This window comes from Esox lucius, chromosome 23, assembly GCF_011004845.1.
Source record: "Esox lucius isolate fEsoLuc1 chromosome 23, fEsoLuc1.pri, whole genome shotgun sequence".
Taxonomy (NCBI): domain Eukaryota; kingdom Metazoa; phylum Chordata; class Actinopteri; order Esociformes; family Esocidae; genus Esox; species Esox lucius.
This window is the reverse complement of record NC_047591.1, coordinates 8,095,584-8,122,726: the sequence shown is the minus strand read 5'-3', so window position 1 is coordinate 8,122,726 and position 27,143 is coordinate 8,095,584. Positions and strand designations below refer to the sequence as shown.

Sequence of the window (27,143 nt, the reverse complement as noted above, 5' to 3'; positions counted from 1 at the left end):
TCACCCACAGCCATCCGGGATATGAGCAAGAGAATATACAGGATCAAAGCAGAGTCATCTTAACCGAGTTATGTAACCCCACACTGACTTGGGTCATATATCTGTGTAGCAACTCACACACCCATTAATCACTAGCGCAGTACAGACCTGTTGTATGAATGTGTATTTATATATAGTATGATTGAGTTCTACACAGTAAGAAGGGGTTCTATACATTAGGACTGGGTTCTATACTGTATGAATGGGTTCTATTCAGTATGTACAGTAGGGGTTCTATACTGTATGACTGGCTTGCGTACAGTATGACTTGGTCCTATACTGTATGAATGGGTTCCATACTGTATGACTATTTGATAGAAACACTACAGGAGCTCGGTTCTCTCCTCCATGGAACCTTCTGGGATCAAAGGACTGGCATTGCAGAGGTACGGGGCCAAAGACAGGGATGGATTGTTTATTTTAAAAAAAAGTATATGCTGTTTTGCAGAAACAGGCAAGTTACTGTCATCCAATGTGTGAGTTAGTGTGTGGGCATGTGAGTGTGTGTGGGTGTGTGTGCATGTGAGTGTGTGTGTGTGTGCATGTGAGTGCGCATGTTAGTGTGTGTGCACATGTGTGAGTGTGTGTGTGTGAGTGAGTGTGTTCCATGTTTTGATCCCAGGACTGACAAGAAAGTCTATGTCAGTACTTGACTCATCAGTGAAACAGACTACAGGTCTTTGGGCTAAGTTCTTTGTTTCACTATTAATCTAACTTCCAGCAGCTGCTCAGCACGATATGACTAATCTCAGATCTATTTTGGCAAGAGATTGGCTTCTATTACCCTGGCGTGGGACAGATTCCATAAAAAATAAACTGCTTTATGACAACATCCTGACACACACACATATACCATGCATTCATCTACACCGGCAGAGACTTTCCCTTCACAGGAAGATAAGCCAGTTTAATTCCACAATGTCCTCCTTCACTTCCTTAAGCAACCAACTGAAACGCAAAAACAGATGCTGACTCGGGTATTCAACCTGAGGGACCCTCACTGTAAAAGCCACAGCTGTGCACACACACAGACAAGGGCATGCGTACACACACACAAACACACACACACACACACACACCCTCACCTTGGTCACAGTTCTTGCCTCCGTAGCCCAGAGGACAATCACAGCTGTAGGTATTCCACCTGTTGATACATACTCCTCCGTTCTGACACACATCTCTGGTGCAGAAGTTCCTCTTGGCAGGGCAGCCTTCATGGACCACAAAACATCTCAATTAGACGCCTCAACAAATGAAACATTCAGCTCCATTCATTAAAGACGATGAAAGCGCTCCAAAATGACCTGATAATGGACATCTGGATGGGTTAGTTCAGGTGTTAGTTCATGGACGGACATCAGACAAACAAACAAAGATATGCGCTACCGGCCGTGGTTCCGTTGTTAGCGATGAAGCTGGCCATGTCAGTGGGTTTGCTGTCGATGCTCAGGTTCCTCATGCAGCCCACAAAATCCCTGTTCCTCACTGGGAAGTCCTCAGGCAGGTTGGGAACCCCACCCAGCAGCAGTGGCCCCGTCAGGTCCAGTGATCTGGAAGACAGAATACAGGAAACGGTGTCAGAGCGGACACAACATTGTGCTTCATCATAGAGCTCCTGTTAAGGTTTTAATCCAAAATGGCGCCCCAGTGACCTAGAAGCTAAAGACTCACCTCCACTGTTAAAGCATTAATGGATAATGGACATGAATTACAAGCAAAGTGACATACTTTTGGGACCCCATTTCTTTCTACTAAAGACAGGACAAGCATTTCATAAGGTACAACATACTGTTCCTCTGTTCTATAAATTACTCAATGCTCCTAGTAAGGGTGATTTGACACATGCCCTGTTGACTGAAAACTCACTTTGACCGAGCAGCTCGAGTACCTAGCTTCCTGCTCCACAACATTACAGCCCAAAAGACTTAGCAGGAAGCAAAGACGCCCGGCCAAAAAAGCCGCTTAGCTTACACACAAGCTCCTAACTCCTAATCATCAAACACTCTGTGCTTAACTTTCCTTACTGTGACGCAGTACCAAAGAATCACGCAAAACATATGATCGATTTAAACAACAAGTCCAACATCATACGGTCTAATAATGCCATGTGAACTTGATTCCTACCACCGAGTATGTGCTGATCGCTTGTCACCCAACACATGTTATTTTGGAATGGCCTTTTGCCTCTGTGCAACTGTTTTTTAGCCAACCTCAGCAGAAAAGCCGCTGGGGTAAGACGTCGTGCGCGTGCGTGGAACCTAAAAGGGCGGCTGTCAACCTCAGAATGAATCGGGGCCACAGCGTGTTCTCTGGATCCATCACAGTGGCGAGACCGGTTCTAAAAGAATGCCGCCTCACTGTTACCCGGTCGAGAATGTGTTCAAGCTTGCTGGCTCGCCTCACATCACTCAGGTTAGAAGGCTCTTGGTTTGAGACACAGAAACAATTAGCTGGAAACTTCATCAGAGACTGGACTGTAGTCTGAATCCAAGTACGGACAGTTGGGCGGTACACAAGGCAGTGAAGGGCTCTGTCTGAGGGGTTTGACTGACAACATGGACCATGTGACTTCAGACAGATTAACAGTGAGGACAGCTAGGCCACATCTTGTTATGAAGGCAGTGAACTGCCGCCCTGCCGTTAAAATCCATTCTCAAATCAGTCAGTCTAACATACAGGAGACCAACGATTCACCTGGATGGAGCGGCGGAGAGAATAGGAGGGTGTGACAGAAAGAGTTAGAGGGCGAGAGAGAGACCCACTTCTTCTGGCCAGTCTGGGTACCCTGGGCGGCACAGGAATAGTTGCCGATCTGGTTGCCAAAGCGAACTGCCATGGCGATGTCGCAGTCGTCCACAGCAACCACAGCCACCTTCTCTCCCGAAGGTCCGTGGGGGATTCCCAGATGACCGATGTTGGGCTGGAACGCAGAGGTCAGAGGTCACGTGAGTATTACAGGGAGTAAACACACCAGACACATGAACATACTGTTTCCTTTCTGTTTTGAACAATGTATAGTTCTGTGATGTTTTGTGTAGTTTGGTTTCTGTATGGACTCCTGAAATACTAGCTACCGCCTAGGGATCCTTTTACATAAACACAAAAAATAGAGGAAGGAGAAAGATGCCCATTTTTGGGGAAATCTTCTTTTTTTTTTTTTTTATTAATTCTTTAGTAATTGGGAACCATCTGCAGCTGCACTCCAAAAATGAACAAACGTGATATATAACAGTTATTCACACCCAGTGATGGGGCTGTAACGTTAATCAGGTCACGACAGACACTGTAGCTCTCCTGATCGGCTATGAATGTTGATCTGAGAGAAATGGAGATCAGATTAGACAATCTGATTACCTAATCTCCTTGGGTTTAATCGCAGTGTCAAAGCTCCGGCTGAGCGTTTATTCCCTGAAATATGTCCCGAACAATAGCCAAGAAACGGGCTTGTGGTTAAAGCCCAGTAGTTTCTCACAGGATTTCAGCCCGGAGCCTAAGCCACCAGTCAGATCATTAGATTACCTAGCTCTCTCTCTTTCTCTCTCTAAGGAGCGGAAGTCAAGAGGTACCTAGTCCACTCTGACGACAAACCCGACATTACAATGGCCTAACACAGATCACAGTGTAGATGACTACAATGTGTCCAGGAGATATCAAGGGCATCAGTCCTGAGTGCTTTAAGGCTGGGCTACAAAGGGAACGAGGGAGCCTGGAATGGCAAATTGTTTCTCACTTCCAAATAAGATTAAGGTAATAGGAGACTGTGTGTTCAGGAAGGCAGACTGGGGAAGGGGGGGAGACACAAATAGAGAGGGAGATGACAGTTGGAAAAAGAAAGAGAAGTGGAATGAGATAAACGTTGGGGATAAGAAGATGCAAGGGAGACGTGTGAGAGAGACAAGGGAGCTTCCAGGACACAGTAACCTTCATCAGCACTTTCACTGCCACTCCTTCAGCTCCAAACCTTTCCACCGCTACTAAACACATTCACATTTTCCACATAAAGACCTATCTAAACAACAGTATGCTTCAGTCTCTCTCTCCCTCTCTTTATATAGTTCAATCTACATATATTTTATCCCTGATCCTACGATCCCTCAGGTTTTCTCACCAAACACACGTACACACACGGTGCTGCACAGGGACGGTGCGTTCATCAGTGAAGGTATTTGATCCCTTTCCTGTGGACGCGTGACAATGGAGAGGATGCATTGTTGAAAGGCAGGCGGGCGTGGTCCAGCATCCCACCAAGCAGGGCACTGTGGGATAGCTCGCAAACAGCAACACAACGCCAACAGTGTCTGACTCCACAAATAGACCAACTTCTTTCAAGTAGGAACGCTTAACACATGTAATTCCCGCCAATCTGGTCTGAGGACCTAAGTCATTTTAGGGCGTACCTCGCTGTGTTAACGCAGTCTCTACCTCAGAGATATTCTCAGGGTCATAGCGGGAGGGAGAGAGAGAGACACTGAACAGAGGCTGAGAAAGAGTGCGAGAGTGCTAAAAAGAGAGAGAGAGAGAGGGTGTGGAGGAGGGAGGGTGTGGACGAGAAAAAGGAGAGAGCGCAAACGCTTTGAACTTTGACGAAGAGGCGGAGAGCTTAGCAGGCGGCGTTCTATTCTTGAGGTTGAGCCAACTTCTCTTGGTACCACGGCACAGCCCAGTACCACACGTTACCCAGCAGAGCACACACCAGGACACAGCAGAGGGCCTCTCCTGATTTAAGAGCTACAGCACACTGGGAACTGGCTGTTCACACCGCCACAACGCCGTTGGCTCAACTGTCTGTAAGAGCCGACAGAGAAATGCACAGGGGCTCTCCTTCCACACTATCAGGGAGCAGAGATAGGGGAAACTAGCAACGGGTACATTCTTACTGCCAAATGAGGAGGTGCTTGTGAGAGCGACAACGCAAGCAAGCCCTAATACACACACACACACACACACACACACAATCACTGGCAGCCAAACACAGAAATGACCGAACAATGAGTAAAAAAAAAAAACGTTCCACCCGACGGGAAGCGGTTGCCTGGTCAAATAACACGAGGCCAGACTTAAACGCCTGCAATCCGGTGCAGGCCAAAATCAACGGAGGCCGGCGCTAAACGAAGGAGTATTATCGAATGAACGGCGAGCTGAACGCTAGAGACGATAATGAACATCGCCCCTCTCAGCTCTGGAAGTGGAGTGAGTGCTCAGCGACTACATAGCAAGTAGCTATAGTGGAAGATATAGACCCAGCAGCCCACTGACAGGCCAGCAGGTCAATGTGTATCAGCCTGGAGGGTTGTGGGATACGGCCCGGGCCTTGAGGACAGACACCGGGCTTCTTAGGGACATCGGGAGGCTACGGTGAGGGAAGGAGTGGGCTACCTGATTCAACGGTGGGCCAACACATTGGACTGTCCACACAGCAGTGTGCACAATGAGAGAGAGCACTTGAAAACAACAGCACACTCAGACTGAACGCACACACAATCTCATACCATCTCATTTCATTCGGGGGATATACTTCCCAAATTAAAACTAATTAAAGCTGAATTGCTGGCGATTGAAATGAAAAAACTAAAATCTCAGTGGCACATTCTGTAAAAATTGTTTGTTGGCTCGCCATTGCCAACCTGTTTTCAATCCCCGGCATGGGGAATAAAGTTTCTAATGGAACGTAGCTTATAATTTTACACACACACACACACACACACACACACACACACACACACACTCGTGTTAAGCAGAACACCTTCTCACACTGTCAGTCTGGTGTCACTGTATGATTAATGAGAGGAGGGGTAAGGTCACTCCCACGCAGAACGGCACATCAATGGTGACGCACCCAGGCGTGAACACACACACACATATGCAAGCGCACACACACACACTCGCATGCGCGAGCACACACACACACTCGCATGCGCGAGCACACACGCGAGCGTGGACACACAACTCTATACTAGGATTGGCACGTATTGGCAGCCAAACACACTGAGCATCAGTGGACTGGAAAATTGTTGTGTGTATATGTGTGTATATGTGTTGTACATGTGTGTATATGTGTTGTACATGTGTGTGTGTTGTACATGTGTGTGTGTTGTACATGTGTGTGTGTTGTACATGTGTGTGCCCAGGGGGACCAGAGGAAGGGCTGTGTTTGGGCAGGTCCAATATAATATAACTTAATTCCACGGTAACAGAATAATACAGAGAGGTTTCAAGGAGCATTTTTCAAAGTCATCCCTGTGCCTAGAGTTCTATGTTTTGTTCATCTTTGTAATCACTGTTTTTGGTTCGGCATCTATTTTGAAGTGACCCATCTGTGCATATACCTTTTCCTTCGAAACGAAGAGAGTAAGAACGGAACCCAATAGTACCTGTCCATACACTCTGCTAGCTCCAAATACAGGCTATCGGTCAACCCAAAAATGCACCAGAATACAGTTATAAATGAGCTTCCAATTTCATGCATACTACTTTTACTCCTAAAATCTACAAGATTCGAGATTGAAGGTTTGGGCTCGGTGTTGATTTGGGCTAAGGATTGATTCCTGCCAGGAGATTATTTGGTCTAAAGTGTTCCATCTATTTAATATGTCATATAATTATAATAAATATTAAATAAAATAAGAATGAAAAAACGACAAGCGTGAAGGAGAAAGAGAGGACATTCACATGGGCAGCACGATGCCAACTTCACCTGTGCTCTATCAAGTTATTAAGAAAAACCTCCTCAGTGTCTGGCACCATGCCGATCTCCCCTGGCACCTCCCCTGGCACCTCCCCCGCCTGTTCTGTTTTGTGCCCCCTGGGGTCACCATGGCTACCACAGATATCCCTCCTCCCTGTTCATGGGTTGGTGTATCCATGAGGTCGGCCGGCCCACCAGATGGGACCAGCGTGGCGTTTCGGCATGCTACCGTCTGAACCGCGTGACCTTCTTTGACGAGAGTTAGGTCCGTTCAACCACGCGGAAACAAGGATAGGATGTGTCAGTCAGAATGGTTTGTTGTTCTATCCCTCCCGCATGGCGCCCCAACCCCCCCCCCCCACCTCCCTCAGGTGTCGAAGCGCGAAGCTGAGATTACATGGGAGATATCGGAGGAAAGAAAGAGAGAGAAGGAGAGAAGGAGGGAAACAGATGCAGCCCAGATGTGTTGTATAGGGGTCCAACATCAAACAGCCCAGGGAGCAGCTGCTGGGCACTTCCCACGAACACCCACCGCCACAACCCCCGACCCAACCACCCAAACACACACACACACCCACCCAAACACACACACAGCCCCATATCAGTCCAGGATAGGGGTCTGATATACCTGGAGGTAATAGAGTATACTAGCAGGATGTTTTGACGTATGAGGCCCCTGGTCATTAACGCCTGCTGCCCTGAACAACCCAACCGGGTTTAATGACAGGCAACCAGCTCCAATACCATCGGGAGCTTCTTCAACAACAGCAACCCAAAAGACGGGTCAAATTCAGACGCAAAACGTTTGTGTGGGAACGTTTTGCGGAGCCCTTTATAACTGTACATCCCTTTCGCATTTGTCTCCCACAGACACACAGCGGCTCTCAAATGTGTCTTATCCACATTTTATTGTGTTGCAACTTGAAACCTAAATAGATTTAATCAGGAGGGCTTGCCACCGATCAACACACATTCCAAAATGTCAAAGTGAAAAATGAAATCAGCAAATTGTTCTAAATTAATTACAAAAACTTTTGTGAGACACTTTATAAACACACACACACACACACACACACACGGGCACTCGCCCCAATATAAGGCCCCCACCATACTTGACCTCAACCCCACCCACATACCAGCCCCTGTCAATCACTACTCTCAAGCAGGTGACAAGTCCGAACCAGACAGCTGACCTCACAGATTAGTAAGGCTCTGATGGAGAGATATTTACTGTTAACACTTGTAAACAAGTCCGCCGTTTGGAATAACGCTTCAATATAAATTATGGTTGACTGTCAATTAGCATTCGCAAAGTACGTTTTGTATGTCTGTATGTGCAGTGCGGTCCATTTGGACAGTAAAAACGTTAGTTGCTTTGGCTCACTACTCTAGCACGCTGGATTTGGACTTGACTATGAGATTGATAAGATTTAGTAAATTAAAGCTTTAATAAATTAAATGTACACAAATTACAGCCCCTTTGAAAAACAGTCCCAGCATATTTGGGGACCAAAAGTTATTAGACAGAGATAATATACTCTAAAATAAAGCCATCATATTTAGAAATCTGTTGCTTTTGAAGCCTGTCTGAAGTCTATGACCCATGTCGGTCCGTGTGTCTGTATACAGTGTCAGTTTCAACAGAGTTTCTGAGGCCTGACTAAAAGTGGGCTTGGCTCCCAGACAGCCCCCTGGAGAGTCTCCAGTTTACCCTCTTTCCCTCTCTCTTTATCCCCCTTTATTTCTCTCTCTCTGGGGTGTTGAAAATTCCCCCTGTTCATCTCCGAGCTCGTCTCTGGGGACGATAGCCTAGCTGGTGCCATAGCAACGCACTTGATCCCCACGGCGACCAACAAAGAGGAGAAGGTCAGAGAAAAGCACAGGGCAAATGGACTTGGACTACCACATACACAACTTTTAAACTGACTGGGACTACCACACACAACCCTTTTAAACTGACTGGGACTACCACACACACCTCTTTTAAACTGACTGGGACTACCACACACACCTCTTTTAAACTGACTGGGACTACCACACACAACCCTTTTAAACTGACTGGGACTACCACACACACCTCTTTTAAACTGACTGGGACTACCACACACAACCCTTTTAAACTGACTGGGACTACCACACACAACCCTTTTAAACTGACTGGGACTACCACACACAACCCTTTTAAACTGACTGGGACTACCACACACACCTCTTTTAAACTGACTGGTACTACCACACACACCTCTTTTAAACTGACTGGGACTACCACACACACCTCTTTTAAACTGACTGGGACTACCACACACACCTCTTTTAAACTGACTGGGACTACCACACACACCTCTTTTAAACTGACTGGGACTACCACACACACCTCTTTTAAACTGACTAGGACTAACACAAACACCCCTTTTAAACTGACTGGGACTACCACACACACCTCTTTTAAACTGACTGGGACTACCACACACACCCCTTTTAAATCGACTGGGACTACCACACACACCTCTTTTAAACTGACTGGGACTACCACACACACCTCTTTTAAACGGACTAGGACTACCACAAACACCCCTTTTAAACTGACTGGGACTACCACACACAACCCTTTTAAACTGACTGGGACTACCACACACACCTCTTTTAAACTGACTGGGACTACCACACACACCTCTTTTAAACTGACTGGGACTACCACACACACTGCTTTTAAACTGACTGGGACTACCACACACACTGCTTTTAAACTGACTGGGACTACCACACACACCCCTTTTAAATTGACTGGGACTACCACACACACCTCTTTTAAACTGACTGGGACTACCACACACACCTCTTTTAAACTGACTGGGACTACCACACACACCTCTTTTAAACTGACTGGGACTACCACACCTCTTTTAAACTGACTGGGACTACCACACCCCTTTCAAACAGACTGAGACTACCACACACACCCCTTTCAAACAGACTGGGACTTGTTGGCAATTTATATTGGAAACCTCTGAGCTAAAGAATCACACACAAAAAATACTTTTCAAGGGCTATATTGAGAAATATTTGATTTTAAAGAAAGTCCAGTACTTGTTTTCTAAGACCCAAATTCCAGGACTTTAAGCACCTCGCCTGAACCCTGACACAAACCCATCTCAAACCGACTGGGACTAACACACAAACCCCTCTCAAACAGACTGGGACCAACACACACAGCCCTCTCAAACAGACTGGGACTAACACACACCCCTCTCAAACAGACTGGGACTAACACACACAGCCCTCTCAAACAGACTGGGACTAACACACAGCCCTCTCAAACAGACTGGGACTAACACACACCCCTCTCAAACAGACTGGGACTAACACACAGCCCTCTCAAACAGACTGGGACTAACACACACACCCCTCTCAAACAGACTGGGACTAACACACACACCCCTCTCAAACCGACTGGGACTAACACACACACCCCTCTCAAACAGACTGGGACCAACACACACACCCCTCTCAAACAGACTGGGACTAACACACACACCCCTCTCAAACAGACTGGGACCAACACACACACCCCTCTCAAACAGACTGGGACCAACACACACACCCCTCTCAAACAGACTGGGACCAACACACACCCCTCTCAAACAGACTGGGACCAACACACACACACCCCTCTCAAACAGACTGGGACTAACACACAGCCCTCTCAAACAGACTGGGACTAACACACACACCCCTCTCAAACAGACTGGGACTAAAACACACACCCCTCTCAAACAGACTGGGACCAACACACACACCCCTCTCAAACAGACTGGGACTAAAACACACACCCCTCTCAAACAGACTGGGACTAACACACACACCCCTCTCAAACAGACTGGGACTAACACACACACACCCCTCTCAAACAGACTGGGACTAAAACACACACCCCTCTCAAACAGACTGGGACTAACACACACACCCCTCTCAAACAGACTGGGACCAACACACACACACCCCTCTCAAACAGACTGGGACCAACACACACACACCCCTCTCAAACAGACTGGGACTAACACACACACCCCTCTCAAACAGACTGGGACTAACACACACACACCCCTCTCAAACAGACTGGGACTAAAACACACACCCCTCTCAAACAGACTGGGACCAACACACACACCCCTCTCAAACAGACTGGGACCAACACACACACACCCCTCTCAAACAGACTGGGACCAACACACACACCCCTCTCAAACTGACTGGGGGAACAACAAGCATGGGCGTAACAAGCACACCGAGCACACCCACCCTCACTCCCCTGCCTGTGTGTAAACCCCCAAACTCCGTCTCTTTCAACTCTCGCACAAGTCGGTGCAAGCGAGCCCTCCGCGCCGTAGCCAATGTCTGCCCTCCAGCCCACCAGGCAAATCATCCGGTTACTGACAAAGGCTTGATGTGACACTTACAGAGGCAAACAGAGCGGAAAACACGGGCGAACGCCGTGCTGGCCTGCTAGCCCCGGGACTCAACACTGACTTACGAACAGCGTCCATCCAACATAACACCTATTAGCTTGTCTAGATGTCTGCCTGTCACATGACAGCTTTACCAGCCAGGGGGGAAGGCCGAGGTCCGTGGTGGATGTATCAGATTACCCACCAGAGGAGGGAACCGCTCGGAAAAGATAATCCAGCCACTTCATGAGAACTTGCAACGCTGCTATTGTCAGGACGGGAACCCGGTCAGAAGTGCTTTTTGAAGAGCGGGTGGCAGGGTTGGGACCTAAGTGGGATGGTGTGTGCGCGCAGCTGTGGGCCGGTACTAGGGAGTGTGTGTGTGTGTGTGTGTGTGTGTGTGTGTGAGGCTAGTTGAGGCAAGGAAGAGTGAGCGGGGGGGCATTTTCATACTGAAGGAAGTTGGGAGCTGGAGCTCTGATTTTATTTGGGTTTCAAAGGAAATGCAATCGACCTCTCTCCTCTCCCTTTTTCTCTCCCTTTTTCTCTCTCTCTCCCTCTCCCTCTCTGACTATCTCTCTTCCGCTTCAGCTTCCAGCATTTTTTGAAAAGCTAAATCTCCCGACATCCTTTTTGTGCTTCTCTGGAGGGAGGGACAAGGCAGTGCTTGACTTTGCGTTCGTGTGTGTGTGTGTTTGTGTATGCGTGTGTGGAGTAGGGTGTCTGCGATCTCGGTGTTCTTAGACCTTTAGCTCACCTACCTTCTGGCACTGTAAAACTAGAGCTCGGTATGACGCACACACACTGCCTGAGGATATACACATAGTGACAATGTTGCTCTCCTCCCACAGGACAAGACAACAGACGTTCAACCCTATATGTTACCTCATGCTTTCTCTTGAAGCCACATATCTATCAACGTTCCCCCCAACACACCCTCAGTCTCTCTCTGTAGCAGGGGCAGATGGCCAGGGGTACAGAGCTAAGCCAGCTGTTCTCAGACCTGGTCTAAAACGGACACACGTTCTTGTGGCCATAAACGAGCTCATCTCATTCGCCCATTCAAGGGAATCCTAACTAGCTCACATCAAATCAGGTGTGCTAGGTCTGGTGAAGCTCACGTCAGGAGGTGGTTGGAATGTCTACCTTTCAACTCCCCAACGTACTGAACGCGTGAAAGGTTACTGTAATAAAGGCTTTACTTCCAGCTTAGGAGTACTGAACATTTCAAACACCCATAAGAATGTCTGTCAGCGGAACCCTGCTACATATTAACACGTCTTCTGAGTAATAGAGAAGCCCAGGAAGGACAGGGGGAGAACAGGGGGAGGACAGGGGGAGGACAGGGAGAAAGGTGCCAGGTGTTTATAGCACCCAGAATAAACCCCCTGTACACCCACTTCCAACTCTCTCCATCAGAAGCCTCTTTCACTCCCTAGTTCTCTATCTTCTGACCATGCTCTCACTCCCCCCTCTCTCTCACTCCCCCCTCTCTCTCCTTCTCCCTTCTCTCTCCCTGCGACTCCTTCTTACATTGAGTCATGCTACATGAGATGTGTGGAATCTTTGGCTTCCTCAGTGGCTATGGACAGATGGATGAAAGCATTGGGGGGGGGCAGAGGCAATGTTTGAATACCCATAACGCTATTTGAATATGCAAAGAAAACAAGTCGAGTCTTTCCAATTTTGTATACTCAAAATGTCATATGTGCCAGATTGAAAGGGAGAGGGAGAGAAAGAGAAGAAACCACTGAGAAAGGCACAGCCATGCATGGCAGGTGGAATCTGGAAGATATGACACATTAACTCCATGTTTTTTTTTTTTTACAATAACACACACACACACACACACACACACAATATGCTTAGGTCATAATGCCCTGGTCTCAGTACCAGTGATACATATATGGTAGTGGATCCATTTCAGTAAAGGCCGGGAAGTAGTCATTTTCCTATTGAACCTCTCTGCTAGTACCACTGACAAAGAGTCAAACTGACAGTCACTGTTAAAGAGACACAATCAGCAAACAGGCGTTCAGCTATTAGCCCGATCACAGAGAGGATCCTTTTGTGTGTTTAATCCTCACTGACAGAACCCAGGACCCAGCCAGGCCCGAACCCTGCCAACATAAATATTCACTCAGCTAAGAGAGAGCGTGGAGGTGCGTAAAATGAAAGGCACGTCTCGGGAGCTGAGCTGCCAACTGCAACGCGTTTAGCATGTCCACACGCAGGCATAATTACACGCGGACGAGGAAAATGCCCAGAAGTGCACTCGTACAGATTCCCAGGGCAAACATGCCAACATCTGAGGGTGTGGCCAACGAAAGAGAGACAGAGCCACCTCATATCCAGCAGCTGTCAACAGGCTACGCTCACACACACACACACACAGCGTGGCCACAGGCTCATGGTGCCATACCGCCTGGCGAGGGGGACTAGATAAAATTCCTGTTGATATGAATTTCTTTTCCCCCTTTCTGGTCATGTGACCAGGCGTATCAGAAGACGAATGTCAGCACGGAACACAATCCCTCTCTGTGTGCCAGGGCCAATCCTGACGGCTGATTGGCTGAAACCTGACGCTCCTTTGCTTACAATAAACATCTCAGTTTGAAGCCCTCCACCGCGGAGCTCCAGCTAGGTCCGTGCTTGAGAGGCAGCAGAAGACACTCAGGTTTAAGGCCACATTTTCGGGGGCAGGCGCATCATTTCTGTTTTTCTGAAAGCACCGGGGCAAAACTGGTTCCTCAGAAATTTGCCGAACTGTGCAGTATTTAATCCATGTTATAACCATAATCATCCTGTTATTATCATTTCTGTGCTATGTTGGGTATTCCAATTGGGACAACATGTCATGACATCATATTCAATGGGTGTGTTTTTGGTCAAGCCACGGTGTAATTAAAAAGAAGAAAATGCAATGCAGTAAGCACAGAAGGGAATGTTAAAGAATGGAGTCCGTACAGACATGCAAGCTGTCGGCCACGCGACGGAGTAGCAGAGGCCCGCTGCAGAACTAGACCAGACTAGAGCCAGCCCCAGAACCCAGACTACAGTGAAACTAACCCCAGAACTAGACGTAGCACCAGGACTAGAGCCAAGACACTAGAGGCCATGTTACAGTACCTCCTTGTGTGTCAGCTCCAGCCAGGCAGTATAAAGAGGGACCCCCAGCCCCCCGCTTGACCCCAGCAGGTTCAGGCTGTCCTGGGAAGACCATGGGAGAGAGAGGGCTGGGTTAGATCCAATAAGATCCACAACTAGTGTGTGTGTGTGTGTGTGTGTTTGTACGTTTGTCTGTTTTATTTGTATGTTAACTGACAGGAACCGACAGCGCATTCAGAGACAGTGACAGTATTCTATGTTCTGAAGCGATAACTTGGTCCAGCTGTGAGCTGTGAACAGAGCCTTTTAATAGTTCTGAGGTTCTGTCAATGATGATAACCTCTGCCTTTGAGCTTTGGAGTAATGTGCCTCAAGACATGCCCAAGAATAACAAGCCGGGCTTCCTTCAAAACACTCCCTGCACAGACTGGATTTAACCTAAAAAACATAAATATAACCTCCGTGAACGTGCAAGGACACACACACATACGCACCCACGCACACCATCAGGAAGGCTTGCTCTCGGTTAAGAAAACAGTCTGAGAGTGTGTGAAATGAAAGGACGCTATGGCAGACACACAGGCAAACACACATAGACCTTCACACACCACTCAAGTCACCCTTCACCGGAGCCTGGTGAGGGTAGCAAAACCCCTAACAATGGCTGAAACTAAACAAATGCAATGCCACCAAGCACATGGAAACCATTTTTGTCTCTCCCAGCCATTGCTCCGAACCCAACCTCCCCGGTTACGCTGTCACCAGCCGCCTGTTCTCCCCGCCAGCCTCCCCATTGTCTCCCACCTCGGTTTCCATGGCCGTTACCGTGGAGCTAGCACGAATGTAACGGAGTGGGACAGAACGCGCTGTATTGTGCTGTGATACTGGCCAACTCCTACGGCCCTTTGGTGCCACTGACCACAGTCCAGTCAGATGCTCCAACTCCGGCTGGGCCGCTAGAACCTGTCCATTACAACAGCATAAAAACCCTGTCATGTGGTACTGAAACCCATCCCCTGGGGACTCCTGAACATTTCATAACACTGTTGTGGCCCTGAACACACACAGCTGATGCGCCTAATCAAAGGCTCTGCACAAGTTCAATGAAACTTGCTTACTCTTGAATATATGACATACATGGAAGGATTTGAGAACCCTCTAATATCTATAAAGGCCTGAAGATGATATTACGGCCTGATTAGCCAGAGCAGATGATGAAGGCTTTGATGCGGCGGTGTGATAGCAGCTGGCTATTAGAGCTAGCTAGGCCTGCCTGTGTCTGAGAATGCACCTCTTAGGGCATGACGCTAATGTTAGCAGATAGCAATGTTAATCACATCATGTCCTTTAATCCATCCACAGCAGGTCAACTTATAACATATCTGACACTAGGCCCAGATATAGACCAATTACAAAAGAACACACACATAAGTACACAGACAACCACAACCAGGCAGCGCACGCACATCTTAAATATTTCAATTCAGATACATAAATAAAATGGACATCTTCAAGATGTATTCAAATATCTAAATGGTCCCTGAATGGTCCAGATGGCTAAGCTGCCCACCACAGCCTAGCCAGAGTTGTACCTGGACAACTGATTTATCTTTGCCAGGCCCGCAATCTATCTAGGCCGTGCACTAAAAACCTGTGTACGTGGCCCAGAAACTCACACCCATCTTGTCTTGGTTAAAGTGTTATTACATTACCTTTTTAGACCATGCCTGCCACGGTATCACTCCAACTGGTGAGGTCAGGTTATAACAGACTGGTACAGAAATACACTGCAGTGATTCAGCGTACTTCCTCCCCAGTCCATGTGACGGAAAGATGACATGATGTCACTTCCTGCTTCAGAAACGTAAAAACGTTGACCGTCCAAGGATAGCCCTCTACATGTTTCCTGTTCAGGTGTGTGTGCGTCTGTGAGTGTGTGTGTGTCTGCGTGTGTCTTGGCCTACTCTACTGTCCTGAAGACATAAATGCTCCGCATCCTAAGTAAAGCAGGAATTTCAAAAATGCCTTCTATTGTGTGACATCTTCAATTGTGAGGGCACCCCCTCCCGGCAACAGCCCGGCAACCCCTCTCCGCACACACAGACACACACACACACAACACCGTAAATCACTCAACACAATGCATGCGCCTCCGTTGCCGTGGTGACCCAGCGCCCTCCCCCCACAGACCTTGCGACCTCTGACCCGTGGCTTGGGGAGAAAGGTCAATGGGTATGTGGACCGGCCACCACTACAACCTCACACACTGACCCCATAATAACGAGCAGACGTCCTGAGCAGGCCATAAAAATATCATGAGCAGTGTCCCGAATGACGCCCTATTCCCTACATCCTGCACTACTTCTGGCCTGGGCCAATGTGTGGAGGAGCTGGCTTTTAAGACACGCCCGTAGATCATTTCTTTAAAGCCCTTGGAGGCTCTGATGTTCAAAAGTATTGACCCTATGGGCTTAGTGTGGCTCAAGGTGGAGGCCCCAGTCCTGTCTGGACTGCCCCGACCTGGCTTGGCTGTTTCCAATCCCACTGGGCCCAAGTGTAACACAGGGTGACAGCAAGCCTGGTCATGGCAAGCTCTTCCTAGTTCAGCAGTGGTAATCAACCCAGCTTCTTCCTAGTTCAGCAGTGGTAATCAACCAAGCTTCTTCCTAGTTCAGCAGTGGTAATCAACCAAGCTTCTTCCTAGTTCAGCAGTGGTAATCAACCAAGCTTCTTCCTAGTTCAGCAGTGGTAATCAACCCAGCTTCTTCCTAGTTCAGCAGTGGTAATCAACCAAGCTTCTTCCTAGTTCAGCAGTGGTAATCAACCCAGCTTCTTCCTAGTTCAGCAGTGGTAATCAACCAAGCTTCTTCCCTAGTTCAGCAGTGGTAATCAACCAAGCTTCTTCCTAGTTCAGCAGTGGTAATCAATCAAGCTTCTTCCCTAGTTCAGCAGTGGTAATCAACCCAGCTTCTTCCTAGTTCAGCAGTGGTAATCAACCCAGCTTCTTCCTTGTTCTAAGGCAGTGGTATTCATCCCAGCCTCTTCCTAAGCAGTGGTATTCATTTTCGTTTGCAATGCTGTGTATTATGTTTAACAGGCGCGAAAAAAAAAAAAACAGATATATAACAGAGATAACACAAAAGTAATCCCACAAAACAGAACGGAAAAGTGAAGAAGAAAAACAGCATCCCACAGCCCTCCTAAAATCCCATGGCCGGTTTAAGGGTTTCAGTTAGCTGTGTGTGAGGACTACTGCTAGCCTGGTGGTCTCACGGCACGCCGCTAATACAGACACCTGTAGAGTCAATGTGTGCGTGACTATATATGTGTGTGCCAATGCATGTTTGTGCGTTTGTGTATTCACCCGTGCCTCTGTGTGTTGTGTGTTTGTTTCACATTGCCAACAGAATACTAGTAACATAGAGGCGGCAGGTTCAGTCACGGGAGAGTCAATAACAAAGAGGGGGGGGCTGGTTTAGAGACAGACTATCTGCTCAGACTGGCAATAACATGGAAACTAATCCCCCCCATCTCCATGGCACTATAACCCAACAAACACACCAGCCCCAATACAAAACAGAAAGAAAGACTGACTGACATACCTCAAGTCTGAACAGCGCAAATGATCGCAAGCAATGAAGACCTACATGATACTCACTAACATAGTTAAGAAACCCATCCCCTGGGGACCCCTGAACATTTCATAACACTGTTGTGGCCCTGAACACGCACAGTTGATGGGCCTAATCAAAGGCTCTGCACAAGTTCAATGAGACTTGCTTACTCTTGAATAGATGAAATACATGGAAGGATTTGAGAACCCTCTAATATCTAATATCTCTAAGCTCTCCACAAGTGCTTCATACTTGACGCTTGAATTACTCAATGTACCACTGAAAACACTAAACAATACATGAATGAAAAAACCCTGAAGCCGTTGTTCTAAAGTACAGTTTCAATAGTCTTAATCATTTTACATTTATATGACAATGCTTGGTAGCTTCTAGCTGATCGGGTGTCAACTGAGACTTTTCTGTATACTCTTCAGGAGCACTGAACCAAACTACACACAAACAAAAAAACAACGCACAAACAACACGCAGGTCTGAAACCCGACAGCGGATATCTCGCACCATGCAAGGAGACTGGCTAATCACAAAGCAGTATTTTTTATGCCTGATACAACAAGGTTAAAGGAACACAGGAAAGCAGGCGTCAAAGACAATCAGGAGATAAAGAAGCCTGTGTCTTCTGTTCCAGAAGTGTCTGAGGCAATTCTGGAGCTTCAACCCATGACAAATACCTTCCAGTGTACAGCACTTATTAGCTTTCCTGGAAACAGGTTGGAAAAATGTGCAAAACATCAGCATTAGGAGTTAGGTCAGAACTGTGAGATTTAATTTAGGTAAGAAAAGGCCAGTATAAAGATTTAGGTTGGACAAAGTTGAGATGCTGTCTGTTTGCTATTGTACCTCTAATGGCCCCGAGGATATGGAAGTTTGTGGAAAAATAACACCTCGCAATTGACTGCTGTGAAAGCCTTTCTAATATAATGTTACCTTTGGTTTTGAATTTGATACGAGATATGAAGTGGGTGTTATTCCCTATACTTCAGGTTGGGCGTTGATGAAAAAACAAGGCCAGAGGAGCTGTGGGGGGAAATCCACCATTCCCTGTGTTGAAGAGGTCAAATGTAATATATGACTACACATGAACAACAGAATCTTAAGGATAAAAATCATGCGTACCATTTCCATATGGTACATCGCTAAACATGTCCTAATTCATTTGGATATCCCACAGTCACATATTTCCAGGCACACAACTACCTGGCATATTCCGTTCAGCCAGAAAACCTGTGTGGTAATTGGTCAGACCGTATCAGCTGATGTCAGATCGCTTTAACCGAAAAATCTGATTTACAGCAGAAACTAATGCCAAGGCACTGCATGTACATTTGTGTACATAAGTTCTCTAATAAAGGGTTAAACTAAATCGTGGTGTGTTCTGTCTGAACTAAGGCCACTGTGTCAGTGAATTTTGCCTGGAATGCAGACCTTCTCCTTCCGCCTCCATCCGGTTGTCCGTTAATTGTCTAAACGTGCGTTCATTGTCCACCTCTTTAGAGAGACACAGGGGCCGGACCGTACAGAGGCTTACCTTGTTGTAGTAGTGCAGCTGGACAGAGTGCCACTGGCCATCGCTGACCCCTCCAGGAACGAAGGGATGGACCACTGTCTTAGCCTCTCCTGGAGGAATGGGGGAGAGAGGGAGGAGGTCATGATAGGAGAGATGAGGGACAGGATAGGGGAAGTTATCGGTAATAGAATTATACGTATTATCTGTTGAATGGACATAACCTTGCATGCCAGACTTCTAGGCGCTCCTGGAAAAGGAATGTAATGTCTCCTAATATAAACTGGGTGGTTCCAGCCCTGAATGCTGATTGGCTGAAAGCTGTTGTATATTTCAGCAATAAGGCAAGAAGGGGAGTGGTATGTAGCCAATAAATCATGGCTAAGAGCTGTTCTTAGACACAACACATCTCAAAGTGCCCATACACAGCACCTAGCCGTGGTATACTGACAACATACCAAAAACCTCAGTTTGTGATATATATGTCTTAATGCAACTATAAACTGGTTACAAACGCTGTTAGAGCAGTCAAAACTGATTTGATGTCATACCTGTGGTATAGTCTCTTTAACCACGTGATTCAGCTAATCAGCAAATCACCCTATTTATAACAAGGGTATGACAAAACAGCAAGCTATTTTTTAATAGCTATTTGCAGGGCTAATCACTTTACCGTAGCAATAAGGCATCTCTGGGATTTGTAGTATTTGGCATAGTGCCTGAATTACAGAGCTTTATCGTGGTCTATATAGGCCATATACCACACCCTTAAGCCCTTATTGCTTAAATATATGGAAGCAGTATCATCAACGCACACGACCAACAAACAATACTCATTTGATAACACGAAAAACTCTGTTTCGATGGCGTCTTGTAAAAGCTCAACATAACCTATTCCTCTCCTGCGTCTGTCCATTCCAGAAGATAAGCCACGAATCCCCGACATGGCGGAATAATATCGCTGCCAGACACACAAAGCCAGCTAGCTTCACCCAGTCAACATAAATCACCCTCACTAGGAGGAGAGCGCGGCTTCCCTCAGACCATATCAATGGTGCTCTTTCACAACGTCTGCGGGGCAACAATCACGCCAGATTTACCCAGGGCTTTACTGTCTGTTTACCGAAGGCAGCAGTTCCTGCAGAAGAATTTACCCACAGAGTCAGTCAACAGCAACGCAAGACCGTATCTGTGTCCCAGTCATTAGTTATGGAATTTCTATCAAGACGGAATGACTTAAATGCAGCGAGACGTTGTGTTTTCTAATCGACTGTGTCGTCATGACTCCGGGGCATTGGTAATGGCTGCGCCGATGGAGCTGTGTGTTTCAGCGTGCGCGCGTGCTTGTGTGTTCGAGCGCAAGGAAAACGGAGACGCAGTCCAGGCTCGTGTGCTTTTGTGTGTTTGTGAGCGAGCGGGGCTGAGGCATAAGTAGGCATGGGTTAAGTGCATGTGCTATGTATCAGTCTGATCTGGCCTCTGTTGAGGGAAAACAGACGCAAATCACCCATTATTTACACACGCACACACCCAGTCAAGCCAGCAAATGATGGAAACACATTGTAATGAAATAGTGTGTGTGTTTTACACTGGTCAAGAAGTTCAGCTGATAATTGGGTTTACCCAGCAGTTTGTGAAAGCAACATTAGTGATATCTTTACAGCTGGGTTCGTTAATCAAGCTATCAAGTTATTTTCCAGCACTTGCAGTGTGAACACACGCTGCACTTTCTCACCTGCAGAGAAGGTGAGGTGGACCTGTTCCTCAATAATCTCCAAAGCGATAAAGTCATGTTTCTCGTTAAATCTGCCATTGTACAGCAACAGGGCATTCCTCTCTCTGGTGGCAAACCTGGGGACAAGATGAACAAGAGGTCAGAATACAGTTTTTCTACTCCAACGTGCACAGAAGGAGACACTTTGGAGCCAAAATGGTGCCCGTTCAAACTCTCAAAAATCTCTAAGAAAATCTCAAACTCGGCAGGCCGGCGTCTGTCACAAAGTCTGACCCAAACTGACTGAAAAAACGCATAAGGTTGGAGATAGAGGTGTCATGAATGGGTGAATCATATCTGAAAATACTGGAAAAACAACACAGGAAGTGGTCATAAGACGGGTGGTCCAGAGACAGGAGGTGGGAAAAATATGCCCTGCCATGGGCGGCCTGTAAGAGTGTGCGTGTGTCCGCCTCTGTGGAGGTTTTAAAGGGCATCGAGGGCAGAAGAGTCAGACACCAGATGCCACAGGGGAAATGGGGGGTGCAACGAGGGGCAGAGGGGGCAGGAAGAGAAAAAGTATTAAAGTAAACAGCGATAAGAGACCCGCTTCACGGGACACGTCCTGTTTTCATCCCTGTCCTAACTCTTTTCACCGATAAGCCTTCTGCTTTTCACATCAACCCATTTTTGTGATCTTGACCCCGCCTAGAATTTCTGACGGACTGAACATCGATCCAACACAATATTTACACTGCCGCGAACGCCCACCCGTTTTGATCCGGGCCGCGTCAGGCTGTCTGACAGTGTAGAAACCTGCCGTAAATGAACCTGGTGAAAACGTTATTTAAGAGAAAATATGTGAAATGACTAATGGGGCGTTACAACAGAGTTTATGTGTGTGCGTGTGTGTGTGAGAGAGAGTGAGAGAGAGAGGGAACACACACTCGTGTTATAATGTAAGCAGTTTTTGTGTAAGCTCCAACACAATGGAGATGTGTCTCTGCACGCCCTGCTGAACTCTACCAAGGGACTGATGTAAAGAGTGTCTGTTCGGGCCACAATCAACTGCACAAACTAACGTGTATAATATGTAACTCGGTTAACACATCTGTTGACATGTTTGAGGAGAGGACAGGGGGTGACAGACTATGCATGAATATAGATAAATGATACATAGATAGATATAGACAGACTGGTCAGACAGATAGAGATAATGACATGAGATAGGCAGTGAATAGGGTTGCTCACATAAAGGAGACGGTGAAGTGGAACCTCTGCCTCAGTCCTCTGAAGGTGATGAAGGACTGACCGGGGAAGGACCTGGTGGTCATCTCACAATAGGGCTTCTCGTACTCCCCGGGGGGACACTGGCACATGAACCCCCCCACCAGGAGGTCCACACACTTCCCCCCGTTTTTACACACACCGGGCACACAGCGGCCCGACCTGGCATTCACCTCACAGTGCTCGCCTATGGAAGACAGGTTATGGCAGGTCAATTCGGTTAGAAAACGCCAGTAGCCGCGCACATAAAGACACATTTCAAGAGGGAGAGTACACGGAATGGAAGCTGCTGTTGTGCGCAACTGTGTTTCTCAAGGAGCGTCCCCTTGGCATTCCTACCACTCTTTCCAGCCGTTCAATACACCACAACCATGTACTTGACACATCAGACAGACGAAATTCTGTCTATTCATGAGAAAGGAAACTGGCTCCAGTTCGCAAGCCATCCAAGACCTGATTCATCTGCTGACAGACTGGGAGCCTCCCTCCAACAGAGGCCATCTTGGCTCCACTGCTTCCTTCATCTAAGACGGCCGCCATCACCATCCAGTCCGTCTCAGTGTCATGTGCCGACCGTCGTGTCCAGGCCAGGGGAGGGACAGGTATGCGTTGGGTGGGGCGTGGGACGCCAGAACCCCAGTCTCTGGACCCTGTCTGGACCAGGTCTGGACCCGGCTAATAACCCTTCTCTCTGCGGGATAATCCTTGTTTCCTGAGGAGAATTAGGAGGATCTGTTTCCCTGTAACGTGGGAATGATGTTGAAACCCAAGGCGGACACAGTGGACCCTGCTGTCAGCGCACGTGTAATGGCTCTGGCCTAGCTGAGCTTAAACTGTGACCTTCAAAGGCTAGGCACCGATTGGAGGGCAGGAGACGTGGATGCGGGGTGGGATAATCAGGCCATTAAAGCTGATAAGGAATTGAGGGGGGGGGGGGGGGGGGCAGAGACAGAGTTATTTCCTCTGACAGGACCTCATTGTTTTGACAGAGAGATGAAGTGATAAAAAGATGGAATGGTCTTGCTATCAGATGAAAGCTCAGTTGACCTGCCAACTCCGTAATAAAAACTGTCCCGAGAGAACCTGACAGCTCTGAGCCTCTCCCATCACTCACAGACACAGAGACAGCGATATGATAGAAGGGCCAGCAGTATACCTGGACAGGCCAGACAGACTACATTCCAACTCCAATATAAATCCCATTGAGACAAACCACATGCTTTCCACTCATCTGCAACACCGCAGTCATCTGCAACACTGCTGCTGGCAAACACCATTGGATCTGGAGCCAAAATGGCTGACGTGGATCGACCAGGGGAGAGCTAGTATCTACATTTCGATGGCGGATATCATTTGAATTTAAGGTGACCAGTGCCACCGCAGAATGTGAAACTCTTCGGGCTGGATTCCCCTATCCGAGTTAAGTGTGGTCTTGGACAGAAAAACAGTTTTTAGTGAAGACAATGAAGCTGACTTGTCTGCCCCGTGAAAGCACTCACCAGTGAAGTCTTCCGGACACTCACAGGTGTAGCCCCCCTCTCGGCTCCGACACTTCCCGTTGTTCTTGCAGGGTCCTGAGTAGCACAGGTCTATCTCTGTCTCACAGTAGTCCCCGGTGAAGCCCGCGGGACAGCGGCACCGCAGACCATTGATGGGGTGGATGGGCCGAAAGAGGACAGTGTCCGAGGAGATGAAGGGAGGGGAGCTGTCGAACTTCAGCACGGACACACACTTCATGTAGTTCTCACATGGCTCCCTGAGGCAGATGTTGTCATCAAAGGGAAGCACCTGGAATTCGAATGTATATATACTTTGGTATTGGAATAAAATGAAAAAGATATTTGATTCATATCAGTGAAACCTGGTCAATAACAGCATGTTGCAGCAAAACATTTAAAAACGACAACAATCATTTCTTACTGAACAGTTCAGACAGTTTATTTGTCCATTTGGTGTCTATTGTACATGACCCAGTTCCAAAGCAGTGCTTATAGCTGGACTGACCATCCCCGGAGATCTACAGTTCTGCAGGTTTTCTCTCCAACCCCAAACTATCACAACTTACTCTTAGTCTTTAATCTAAATCAGGTTAGTCACAACTGGGGTTGGAGACCTCTAGGTAGACCTCTAGGTACAGGGTTGGAGTTAAAATCAAAAGGAGGGTAGATCTCCAGGAAGAGGTTCAGGCAGCCCTGCCTATGTGGTACCTGCTGGGTTTCAGGAAGATAACCTTGTGAGTGGGTTACCTGCTGCGACGATATTAGGCGGAGCAGCGTACGGTTCAGATAGATCTGCTCTTGCAGCTCCTCGGACGGGAAGTACCTCCCAGGGGTTCCCCCCGGCTGAAGGGCGGAGAAGGTCACGTTCAGGATGGCGCCACGTACGTCTGTGTCGTTCTGGATGTTGAAGACGAAGACGGCCTGGCGGCTGGCAGAAATAGGAGAACGCCGATCAGAGAAATGTCATTGAAACGACCATTCAGCGGAGAACAACGGATACAATTCAATGCCTTTCAAACAAGGTTTCAAAGACATCCCAGCCGGAGGCTATTCCCTTCTGATGCCGATGAATATTCCAGGGAATGGTTTTCAACTGAATGTAGGAGCAGAGGTCCTCACCTGGTGGAGAGAACGGCGGCCACGCCCTCGAGGAACAGGGACAGCAGCGGAGACAGGAAGCGCTCCTGGGACATGTTCTCCAGACGCACAGTGATGCTGTTGGTCAGCATGTCGTCTGTGATTATGGTGACTCGCAGGGTGCAGAGCGCTGTGACCCGGTGGAGACCGTCTGGACAAAGACAGGAGAGGTTAGGGGTTAAAGCTTAAAAAGCAAAACAGGACTTGTTGACTCGATCAAAGGCATTAAGATTGGTTAAGATTTTAATATGGTTTGAAGCGTCTGACAGCGTGTTAAGCAACTAATCAGGGTCAACTAGTTCAGTCACATTAATTCAACTCATGTTGTCACTTGGTATTGAAGTAGACATAGACTATTTGAATCAAGAACCATTTTATCAAGCCTGTCAGACATGAAAGTGCTTGGTATATTGTTACCCATTTACTAAAAGGTTAAAAACATTCTTCCCCTCCAGGCTAGAAAAGCGTAATTTTATACAATGAATAACTCAATCTTTAATCTTAGGGCATTTTTACGGCATATCTCACTTCTCAAAGTGTGAATCCCAGATGGCACTCTCTATATCATACACTCATTATGACAGGAGTCCAGTTGGAAGGAGCGCACTATGTAGGGAGTATGGTGTCATTTGGGCCGCATATTGGAGTGTGAAGCCCAACACTTCCTGAAAACCAGAGACGTTTGCTACTGTCTCAGTGATTTCCTGAAAAACATTATGTTACCGTGAGACATGGGAAGTCTTTATTGACTGGTCTTTATTGGGTTGAGTCTTTGCCAGCATCCTCTCTGCAAAGAACTGAGTAGCTCCACTTTTTTTTTCTTTCCAAGGTTCCATTTACTAGATATCATGAAGTAGGTACCTGTTAATCTTGTGCTTTCACCTGATTCAAAACCACCCGTAAGAAATTAAGATTTTGTGAAACTGAAATAGTGCGTGTCCTACAAAACAAGTATTTACCCGGTAGTTGGGCGTTGGACATTTAATTGAAATTCTGCTGGTTTGAATCCCTGAGATTCGCACAGCACACAACCAAAGTCGCTCTGCATCAGTGGGTCTGCTAGAGGACTAAACCGTTTCAGCCTACAGAGCTGGGATAGGGTGTGCCAGGTCAATATCCTCGGGTTTATAGGGGAAGACTGAACTATGACTGACCTATGCAAAGCCTACAGTGCAGAGCTAAGCCATTTGTTGACATCCACGGCAAGAAGGCAGCCACAAAAAGTCCCACCTGGTCGGTAACGCCTCCCAATAAACAAGCACCACCAATGGAAGTCGTCGAATGGACGAAATGCCTCGCTTGGGAGGAACGTAACAACATCAGTCACACCGGGGGCGGGGGGGGCTGGAATTCATGTGACAGATTCCGACGGCACGGCTACATAAGTCAAAGACACATGGCGAACACAGAGCATGCAGACAGAGCCTATAGAGCAGGGCCATGCGTTCCAGTGCTGCCGTATCGGCGGTATCGGGGAGAGTCGCCAACAGGTGGCTGCGGCAGTTGGAACACCACGCTAGACGCCGCCGCTGAAACGTCCCAGGGAGGTGGATCGGGTTGCAGGGGTCTAGTTGTGCCGCTGAGTGGTGTGTTGGGGTTGGGAGGGGGCTCTGAGCGGCCGGTGCTGTCAGTCACTCGGCCCCAAATGGGGTCCTTCCTCAGGGTCCACCTCATCCCCACCCGCCCTTCCCACGTCCCCGCGCGCCGATACCTTTGACCGCGGCTGGGTGCCGGGACGGTCAGGCTAGCACAGCGGTGAGTGTGTGTGGTTCAGGGGGAGTGGTAGGCCGCACTGTCTTATTGGTCCGTTTCAGTTGTTAATATTAAAGAGCATGTGGTGTTCCATCCGCAGTCTCCTGCCTCGGAACCGTGGCCCATTCGCCTGTTAAGTGTTTGCCAGTGGGACTTGATTATCAGACAAAGGATGCATGTTTTCACTCTGCTACACCCACAGTCACCCCTCCCTTCCCAAACACACACGCACACGCATGCACATGTCTGCAACAAATGATGTCCACCAGCAACTGCTGAGGCCCCGAACCTAACTGATGACATTTCTCAATTCAGAAGACAGGGTTTTACTAACACAGGGA

General features: G+C 47.7%; 1 protein-coding gene across 4 annotated transcripts in view; it reads right to left on the bottom strand.

Annotated features, from left to right (window-relative positions):
* The window catches only part of celsr1a (cadherin EGF LAG seven-pass G-type receptor 1a), a 78,717-nt gene that overhangs the window by 20,538 nt on the left and 31,036 nt on the right, over positions 1-27,143 (bottom strand). For 3 of the 4 annotated variants that reach the window (XM_020042893.3, XM_020042894.3, XM_020042895.3), the window contains exons 2-11: positions 25,033-25,201; positions 24,661-24,841; positions 23,914-24,202; positions 22,379-22,601; positions 21,149-21,264; positions 19,438-19,526; positions 14,299-14,379; positions 2,802-2,959; positions 1,426-1,589; positions 1,125-1,250 (exon numbers count right to left, since the gene is read on the bottom strand). In XM_020042893.3, the coding sequence (XP_019898452.2) occupies positions 1,125-1,250; positions 1,426-1,589; positions 2,802-2,959; positions 14,299-14,379; positions 19,438-19,526; positions 21,149-21,264; positions 22,379-22,601; positions 23,914-24,202; positions 24,661-24,841; positions 25,033-25,201 (1,596 nt within the window). The remainder of the gene's footprint in view (positions 1-1,124; positions 1,251-1,425; positions 1,590-2,801; positions 2,960-14,298; positions 14,380-19,437; positions 19,527-21,148; positions 21,265-22,378; positions 22,602-23,913; positions 24,203-24,660; positions 24,842-25,032; positions 25,202-27,143) is intronic. The other variant, XM_013140127.4, reaches the window with a different exon arrangement.